Here is a 9,602-nt window from a genome sequence, read left to right as displayed (position 1 = left end):
CCTCGGGGCGGTGGGCGGGGCCTGGGATCCGGGACCGTAAGGGCTGACGCCCCGGTTCCGCCGGGAAGTAGTCGTCATGGTGGCTCCCGTGGTGTACTTGGTAGCGGCGGGTCTGCTTGTCGCCGTTATTTTCTTCCTGACTCGCAGCCGGGGCCGGGGGGCGGCAGGTAGGAGAGGGCAGCGCGCCGGCGCCCAGGGGCAGCCTTGTCCGGCCTGGGCCTTCGTAGGCCGAGGCGCCGCGGCTACCTGCGCATGCGCGGGCCCGCAGGCTCGCGGTGAAGCACTGCGCATGCGCGGGGGCGGGGCGTGCGGGGAGACGCGGCCGCGGGACCCTCAGTGTTCTCACCCACCCACCTATCCACCCCCCAAAGGAGGGTGGGCTTATCCATTCCTTTCCTCCTGGCAGTCCAGCTCTGAAAGGCCAGGGCCTGGCTCGGACTCAGGCATCCTTATTGACGCTCTGCTTCTCGGCACCCGTTGCAGGGACCCCCGGAGCCAGGGCGGGTGGCCCGAAAGGGGCACCTTTCCTGCATACCCACCAGCTGCAGCCAGTTTAAGGCACTCCAGGAACTCCCTGCAACGCAGGGAACGCGCTCCTGCGCTCTGTTCGGCCTCCTGGCCCCAAGGCCAGGCATATTGCCAGCAAGGCCCCCTATCAGATGCACACCCGTGGCACCCACACGCCCACCCCACTTCCCCTGAGTACCCCCTGGGTGTCGGAGGTTTGCATAGCGTGTCTCTGCCCTCCCTGGGCAGTACAGATGCCTCCCTGTGCCTGGGCAGAGCACGGGCATGCCCCAGGGGCAGGGAAGAGAAGCCGAGGCAAAGCGGGTACTTCTGGAGGCCGGGAGCGCGCGGGTCACAGGGCAGGGGCTATCTGTGCGTCCTGCGGGCGGCGTTCAGGGGGGACTTTGCGGTATCAGCCAGGCCAGTGGCTGTCTTTTGACTGGCCGGCGGGACAGCGGGTCTGCATGAGAAAGTTAGCAAGGCAGGAGTATGGGTGCGGGGTGTTGTTGCCGCCTCGTGCTGAGGTGTGGAGCCATCGGGGCATTGGGCTAAGTGCAGCCGGAAGCGGGAGCGGATGGAGAAGCTTCCAGGTGGCTGTTCCCGGGCCTTGGGTCCGTGAGGGTGCCACCTAGTATGCAGTTGCCTGCCTCCCCTACAGCCGTCCAGGAACCACAGCACCATGAAGCGGAGCCTGCAGCAGCAGGCCGTGGGGCCCAGCCTCGAACCCTGGAACCAGAGGAGCAGAGAGCTGGGGGCAGGCCCCGGCGTCGGAGGGACCTGGGCAGCCGCCTGCAGGCCCAGCGTCGAGCCCAGAGGGCAGGCTGGCTGGATGCAGATGAGAACGAGGAGGAAGCTGGCGTCCCAGGTGAGAGGAACCCACCCTTCGGAAAAATAGTCAGGGAAACCGAGGACCTGGTCACCTAGTCTGTGGGTCAGGAAGCCACAGCGCTATTTGCTGTTGTTTGGGGGCCACACCCGGCAATGCTCAGGGCTTACTCCTGGCTCTGCACTCAGGAATCAGTCCTGGCGGGACTCGGGAGCCATATAGGCTGCATGAAAGGCAAGTGCCTTGCCTACCTGTACAGTAGCCCCAGCCCCCTTGGGAGCCGGAGTTCTGATCCCAGACCCTTATTTTGGTTTTGGGTTTGGGTCACACCAGCAGTGCTCAGGAATCACTCCTGGTAAGGCTTATGCGACAGTTGGGGTCCCAAACACACCCCACTCCTGGTAGTAATTTCTGCTTTCGTGACAGACCTGGGCTTAAGACATTCAAAGGTAGGTGGAAGGAGAGCGATCCTGCCTCCCCCAAGAGGCTCCATCCTCGACTGCCCTCTGGCTGGGACCTGATGTGTCTGGTTTGTTGTTGGGTCGGGGTGGGGTGGGGTGTGTGTGTTGGGGGGGGCCTGATGTGTCTGGTTTGTTGGGTGTGTGTGTGTGTATGAGAGAGAGAGATGGAAGTGGGGTACATACCTGGTGGTGCTCAGAGGTTAAGAGGTTACTCCTGGCTCTGCATCCAGGAATCACTGCTGGCAGGGTGTCAGGGACCATCGTGTGTGTGTGTGTGTGTGTGTGTGTGTGTGTGTGTGTGTGTGTGTGTGTGTGATGGGGGTGGGGCGCATACCTGGTGGTGCTCAGAGGTTAAGAGGTTACTCTTGGCTCTGCACCCAGGAATCACTCCTGGCGGGGGTCAGAGACCATCTGGGCCGCCAGAGATTGAACCTACGTTGGCCGCCTGCACGGCAGATGCCCTACGCACTGTACCTTCTCTCTAGCCCCTCAAGTGCCTTTCTTGTGCCATTGTAGCCCAGGAGGAAGAAGACGTTGAGAAGCCTGTGGAAATTCACACGTCAGGGAAAATTGGAGCCAAGAAACTGCGAAAGCTAGAAGAGAAGCAAGCGCGCAAAGCACAGCGTGAGGCAAGCCGAGGGCGTAGCAGTCGGCTGAGCAGCCCCCCCTGCGCTGACCTCGGGCTGCTGTCTGTCTGCCTGCCTCTGTCCCCCTGCAGTGTGGCCTGTGGGCCTGGCACAGGCATTGCCCGCCTTGGCCTCTTGGGGAGGGTCACGCTTGCTCCGGGGGCAGTGATGTGCCCCCAGTGAAGGCCTCTCTCCAGGCAGAGGAAGCCGAGCGGGAGGAGCGGAAGCGGCTGGAATTGCAGCGAGAAGCAGAGTGGAAGAAGGAGGAGGAGCGGCTCCGCCTGGAGGAGGAGCAGAAGGTAGGGAGGACTCTCGCGCCTGGAGGGGGAGCAGAAGGTAGGGAGGACTCTCGCGCCTGGAGGGGGAGCAGAAGGTAGGGAGGACTCTCTCCTGGAGGGGGAGCAGAGATAGGGAGGACTCTTGCGCCTGGAGGGGGAGCAGAGGTAGAGAGGACTCTCGCCTGGAGGGGGAGCAGAGGTAGGGAGGACTCTCTCGCTCCTGGAGGGGGAGCAGAGGTAGAGAGGACTCTCGCCTGGAGGGGGAGCAGAAGGTAGGGAGGACTCTCGCGCCTGGAGGGGGAGCAGAAGGTAGGGAGGACTCTCGCCTGGAGGAGGAGCAGAAGGTAGGGAGGACTCTTGCACCTGGAGGGGGAGCAGAGGTAGGGAGGACTCTTGCACCTGGAGGGGGAGCAGAGGTAGGGAGGACTCTCACCTGGAGGGGGAGCAGAAGGTAGGGAGGACTCTCGCCTGGAGGAGGAGCAGAAGGTAGGGAGGACTCTTGCACCTGGAGGGGGAGCAGAGGTAGGGAGGACTCTCACCTGGAGGGGGAGCAGAAGGTAGGGAGGACTCTCGCCTGGAGGGGGAGCAGAAGGTAGGGAGGACTCTCGCTCCTGGAGGGGGAGCAGAAGGTAGGGAGGACTCTCGCGCCTGGAGGGGGAGCAGAGGTAGGGAGGACTCTCGAGCCTGGAGGGGGAGCAGAAGGTAGGGAGGACTCTCGCTCCTGGAGGGGGAGCAGAAGGTAGGGAGGACTCTCGCCTGGAGGGGGAGCTGAAGGTAGGGAGGACTCTCCTGGAGGGGGAGCAGAAGGTAGGGAGGACTCTCGCGCCTGGAGGGGGAGCAGAAGGTAGGGAGGACTCTCGCGCCTGGCTTCCGGCCTCTTCCAAACTGCTCCCAACACCTCTGATTACAGTGACAGGCCACGTATCAATTTTTTTTTTTTTTTGCTTTTTTTTTTGGGTCACACCCGGCGATGCACAGGGGTTACTCCTGGCTCTGCACTCAGTAACCCCTGGCCGTGCTCAGGGGACCATATGGGATGCTGGGAATCGAACCCGGGTCGGCCGCGTGCAAGGCAAACGCCCTACCCGCTGTGTTATTGCTCCAGCCCCCACGTATCAAATTATTGAAAGGCAGGTGTTTTTGTTGTTGTTGGGGGGCACTCCCCCTAGTGTTCTTGGGCCTGTGTGGTACCCGGGATCAAACCCAGGGCTCCTGCATGCAAACCTTTGTGTTTTCTTTTTTTTTTTTTTTTAAGAACAATTAAGACCCTTATTGCACAAGCAGAGGATTTGTTTGCTTTTCCCGGCCTTGATTTTCCTCAGATAGAACTCCAGCTCCTTGCCCTCTAGCGCCCGTCCCCCTGCAGGCGACCTTGAACCGTCTCTCTTCACTCCATCCTCCACCCCTTTGCTTTGTTTGGCAGGGCCACTTCCAGGGGTGCCTGCAGCGGGGGCCTCCTTTCAGCTCTTTGTGGCCAGCAGTGCTCAGGGGACTGTCCGGTGCCAGGGCTCCCATCTGGGCCTCCCATGTGCAGCGTCTGTGCTCGGCCCTTTGAACAAGCTCCCAGCCCTGAGATGGGGGCTTCTATTTTTGGATTGGTGTCTTTTGGGGTTTGGTGGGTTTTTGTTTTTTGTTTTTTGTTTTTTTTGGTTTTTGGGCCACGATGCTCAAGGCTTACTCCTGGCTCTGTGCTCAGGAATCGCTGCTTGTGGTGCTTGGGGGACTGTATGGGATGCTGGAGATTGAATCCAGGTCGGCCGCATGCAAAGCAAGGTGCCTTAACCACTGTAATTTCGCTCCGGCCCCCTGATGGGGACTTTTGTGCATGTGATCCCAAAACCACATCAAGGTGGCCAGGGTATGTGAGAAGGACAGGCGAGGGGTTGGGGGAGAGCAGGAGGGCCCTGGTCCTGGGGGCCTACAGGCTGGGACGGTGAGGAGATCATGCTGTGTGGAGCCGTGTGTGGGTGCCGGGGACCCTGAGGTCAGAGTGGTCAGTGTTTGCTTCCTGGTTGTCTCCTCCTGCAGAGAATCAGGTGTCTGAGATGGGCATGTCACATTGCAGGGGTGAGGGCCAGGGCACCCCAGCTCTGTGAGGACCCTCTCGGCCTCTGAGCGGTCTGTGATACAGGATCAAGTCTAGCTGTGGGCACTGTGGCGGGGGCGGGGGGCAGCCACAAGGGGGCGCTAGAGTGCATTCTCCTTTTTGGGGGTGGGGGGCACACTGGGTAGTGCTCAGAGGTTACCCCTGCACTCAGGAATGACTCTTGGCCGTGTTTGGGGGACCGGTGGGGGATGCTGGGGGTAGAACCCAGGTGGGCTGCGTGCAAGGCAAATACCTGACCCGCTGTCCTGTCTCTCCGGTCCGTCGTTGTGAGCGTGAGTCCTGCCTGGTTCTCCTTGAAAGTCCCCAGGGAAGAGTCTCCCCTGTGGCCTCACTTTCCCCTGTCGGCATCTCCTCGGGGTCCCACCCGGGGGCAGCTCGTGGCGGGGAGCTCGTGTCATGCCTCCGTCAGCGCCTCTGGGTTGTGTCTGAGTCTCTGTGCGCCTGGCAGCCTGGGAGCCCCAAGAGGTGTTGGGGACACGGGCTTCACAGCCTGTCCCTCAGGCAGTGCTCTCTCCCTGGCTACCTGGGCTCCTGCGAGCAAGAGCGCCAGGGAAGTGCCCTCCTCAGAACCAGATAGCTCCTTGGCCACAGGGACCTTCTTCCTCGCCTCCCCGCTCATCTCTGCACACAGGTCCCAGAGACGTGGCTGCACAGCAGGGTCACCCTCCCCTCGGGAGAGAGTCTGTGCAGGAGCTTCATCCTTCCCCAGTGACACACCCCAGCATCGGTACCCACGGGGACCTGCAGATACTCACCTTGTGCCTTGTTTTATAACCCAGCGTGCTGCTGGGTCTTTCTGTCACCTTGTCTCGACGCTGTTTCTCGGAGGCTGGTGTAGTCGGTCCCTGTACGTCTTGGACATCGCCACGTTGCTGTGTTTCCCCAGTACTGTCCTTAGGAGGAAGGGGGGGGGTGTGGTCCGCAGGCCTGACTCCCGGCTCTGCCTCGGCGTCACCGTCACGCCAGGCAGGGCCCAGGAGGCCACGTGTGTGCGGGGGACAAGCCACATGCAAGGCCAGGCTTTCCCAGCTGTGCTCTCCCTCCAGCCCCACTTTCTTTCCTTCCGTTTCTGGCACAGCCGGATGCTCTGTGCTCATCCCGGGGGTTCCTTCCCAGCCCCAGCCTGTGCTTGGAGAAGAGCTCTCCGGGATCTGGGAAGTGGGCTGGGTTGGGAGTTTGCACTAGGTGGTGGAGGTGATGGCGCCACATGGCTCAACTGAGAACATTTTCCGGAAGTTAAAGAAAGAAGTGTTAGATGGGACCTCGTTTCTCCCCTCCCCTTTTGCCATCCTTGTGAAGACAGGCCCCCACACCTCCCCACACATGCACACACACACACTTTGTTCCGGGCTCGCGCCTGGTGGTGGTGTGCCTGAACGGCAGCCTGTGCTGTGGCGCCGGGACCCCACGCAGCGTGTGGGGTGCGCCGGGGATGGGACCAGGGGCCTGGCGCCTGCCCAGCTCCCTCTGAGCCCCCTGCCCGTGTTCCCGAGCGCAGCCCGCTGGGTGTGTGACTGTGGAGGAGCCAGATGTGTGGGTGCCAGTACTCCCCTGGGGCCCTGCCTAGCTTGAGGGGTCCCCGAGACTGCGTGGGGGACGTGTCCCACAGCCAGCTGCCTGTTGGGGAGGAGAGGCCCGGGCAGGGGTGACGCCGTGACGGGTGCTGGCGAGCAGAGGCCTGTGAGGCCCCAGGTGTGGCCGGCAGCCTGGGAAGGGCGCAGCAGGACAGGCTGAGCCCTGGGCGGGGGGCAGAGGGGCGTCACTGCTCACTCCTGGAGCCAGACTGAGCAGCGAGCCGGACTGGCTCTCCGGGAGGGGGGACCCGAGCAGGGTGGGGCTCGGGGTGCCGGGCAAGCAGGGCCTGGCTGGGCTGGGGGCTGGGCCGAGCGCCCCCTGTTGCTGGGCGCGGGGACTGGCCCCACACTCCTGACCCTGCCGCAACCTGTGTGCCTGCAGGAGGAGGCGGAGAGGAAGGCCCGCGAGGAGCAGGCCCAGCGGGAGCACGAGGAGTACCTGAAGCTGAAGGAGGCCTTCGTGGTGGAGGAGGAGGGTGTGGGTGAGACCATGACGGACGAAGAGGTGGGCCCTGGCCCCAGAGGCCCTCCCAGCCTTCCCCGGCTCCCAGGCGGGGCACGGGGAGGGGTGGCAGGCCCAGCAGCCCTCCCCGTGGGGGGCAGAGGTGTGACCCCTCACCTTGCTTCTCTTCCAGTCACACAGCTTCCTGACGGAGTTCATCGGTTACATCAAGGTGAGCAGCTTGGAGCCTGGGAGTGTGCATGCGGGGGGTTGTAAGAGAGAGAGAGTATCCTGGGCGTGTCCCCTGGGGCGGGGGTAAGGGGTAGGGGAGGACCCCGACAGTCCTGTGGGAGGCACAGCAGTTGCTGCCGGCGGCCCCCTCCCAGCCCACCACCCTGGAGAGTGACAGCTCAGCGCTGCTCCGTGTGTGAGTCTGCGAGCCCTGTCACACACGTGTGCTGCCGGCACCGTCAGACACGCGGCCTCCTCCACGTGTTCCTGCCTGGGCACCCGGGTCTGCGGGGGCCGGGGGGTGCCGGAGCCGGGCCGGGGCGGGGAGGCAGGTGCGGCCCCGTCTGTGTGCAGCGCCGTGCGGGCCGCCCGGCTGCGGCTCCAGGTTGCATAAGCTCGTCCTGCTCGGCTCTGCTGCTAAGCAACTTCTCCCACTTGCAGGGAGGCGGTGGGGAGAGGCTTGGAGTGAGGCAGAGGGAAGGAGTACAGAGGGAGCGGGGGCGGCGCTGGGGGTGGTCCTCGGGGGTGCCAAGGAGCCGGGGCTTGCGTAATCCCCCTCCCCGAGGGAGTGGGGTGAGGGCCCCCTCCCCAGACACCAGGAGGGCCCCCTCCTGCGGGTCTGTCCCTGCGTGGAGCTCTCGGGGCAGCAGGGCGGGGCCCTAGCACCTCCTCTGTCTGCCCCAGCCGGCCGGCTTTCTGGACCAGAGGGGCACGTCTGCAGCCGTGTGGCCGATGTGAGGAGGGGACAGCGCCGGCTCATGGGGGTCCCAAATCCGCTGATGGCACCTGCAGCCCAGCTGGCCGGGTCTTCCGGAACTTTCCCCAGGGGACCCCATGTTCACTGTGGGAGCAGCAGCCCAGGTCTCTTGGCACCTGCCCACCCTCTCGTCCCCGCTGCCACCTGCTTTGGCATTCCGGCCCCGTGCCCTCTGCAGCTGGGGTGGGGCCCAGCCGCCCCTCCCCCAGCTCAGGTGGGTGGGAGGCTCCCGCAAGGGTGGGGGCACCTGCCAGGTGAGCAGCCCCTCCTGAGGGGTGGGGAGCGCATGGGGAGGGCCCCGAGGGTGTCAGCCGCGTTGTTTCACGGTCTCAGTGCCGCGGAGGGTGTCGGAGTGGTGGGGATGCCCCGACCGGGGCCCCGGCAGGCAGCTGTGAAGCTGCTCCTCACTGTTGAGGCTGTGCAGAGTGGCTGTGTGTCTCTGTGTCCCATGTCTGTCCAGTCCCTCCCGCACTGGGCTGCCACTCAGCTTGCATCTTGCTGTCCGCGGGGCCCCTGAGCCCAGGATCGTGGGGTGTCTGTCCCCCTCAGCCTCCCAGTCATCACTCAGGAGGCCCAGGGGTGTGGCGACCCCCTCACTCTACTCCCCACACCTGTGCGGGGCGGGGTGGGGGCTCAGGCTGCCCCCTCCGCGCGGGTGAGGGCGCCAGGTCGTGAGTGTGAGCATGTGAGCGGGAGCCTTGTGGTGTGTCCAGGGCCCCGGGCGCAGGGCAGGGCAGCCCTCGCTGAGGCCCGGCCCGCCCTCCTGTCTCCACAGCAGTCCAAGGTTGTGCTCTTAGAAGACCTGGCTTCCCACGTGGGCCTGCGCACTCAGGTACCTCGTCCCGCAGCTCCGAGAGCACGGGGTGTCCTGCCCCCTCCACACCCCAGGAATCCTGTCTTTCCCCTGGTTGGGGGGTGCAGGAAGAACCCCAGCCCCCGTTCCCTGGGCAGACGGGCGTCCAGCAGACCGTCCGCCCTGGCCTCCCCTGCTGGCCAGAGAGTGCCTCACGGGCCCTCCAGGGGCACGGCCGAGTCCTCAGGGTTGGGGGGGGTCTGAGAGGGGAAGCTGGTCGCTGTGGTGTGGGGGGGAGGGGGCCTCTCCCGTCTCAGCCCTGAGCACACGCCCATGTGTGTCCCCACCCCAGGACACCATCAGCCGCATCCAGGACCTGCTGGCTGAGGGCACGCTGACAGGTGAGCAGGCGAGGCTTGACCACCGCCGCCGCCCGCCACGGGGGCCACAGGGGCCGGCGGCAGAGGCGGGGTGACCTCCCTGGGGGGCAGGGGGGGCATGTGCCCCCATGGGGGGACATTCAGAGGCCTGTGTGGAACTCAGGCTGACCGGGCTCGACCAGGAAGCCTGATGTGACTTACCGAACAGGGAGCAGATGCAGACCTGGCAGGCCGGAGGCTGGGGTGGCTCAGAGTGGCTGAGGGGGGAGGTGGGGAGCACCCTGGGAGACTCAGCCGTGCGCTCCCCCCGACCCCCATGTGTCCCCACAGGCGTGATTGACGACCGGGGCAAGTTCATCTACATCACCCCAGAGGAGCTGGCAGCTGTGGCTACCTTCATCCGGCAGCGGGGCCGGGTGTCCATCGCCGAGCTGGCCCAGGCCAGCAACTCCCTCATCTCCTGGGGCCAGGATACCCCCGCTCAGGTCCCCGCCTGACCCGCCTCTCCCTCTGAGACTCGGGGCTGGCAGGGCCTCCCGGGCCAGGCCTCCTTCCATCCCGATGGGTGTCATGTTCCGGGACAGGAGGAGATTCTAGATTAAAGGCCTGTGAGCACGGCA

At 64.6% G+C, this 9,602-nt stretch overlaps 1 protein-coding gene across 1 annotated transcript; it reads left to right on the top strand.

Moving 5' to 3' along the window:
• Positions 1–9,602, top strand: DDRGK1 (DDRGK domain containing 1). The gene is made up of 9 exons (XM_004610953.2): positions 1–167; positions 1,166–1,372; positions 2,311–2,423; positions 2,618–2,719; positions 6,762–6,884; positions 7,015–7,053; positions 8,585–8,641; positions 8,955–9,003; positions 9,313–9,602. Exons 1-9 carry the CDS (start codon positions 77–79, stop codon positions 9,477–9,479), a joined length of 948 nt encoding a protein of 315 aa, XP_004611010.2. The 5' UTR covers positions 1–76; the 3' UTR covers positions 9,480–9,602.

The sequence above is a fragment of the Sorex araneus genome, chromosome 3 (assembly GCF_027595985.1).
Source record: "Sorex araneus isolate mSorAra2 chromosome 3, mSorAra2.pri, whole genome shotgun sequence".
Taxonomy (NCBI): Eukaryota; Metazoa; Chordata; class Mammalia; order Eulipotyphla; family Soricidae; genus Sorex; species Sorex araneus.
The sequence above is the reverse complement of the archived record's forward strand: the minus strand, read 5'-3'. Positions and strand labels throughout refer to the sequence as shown.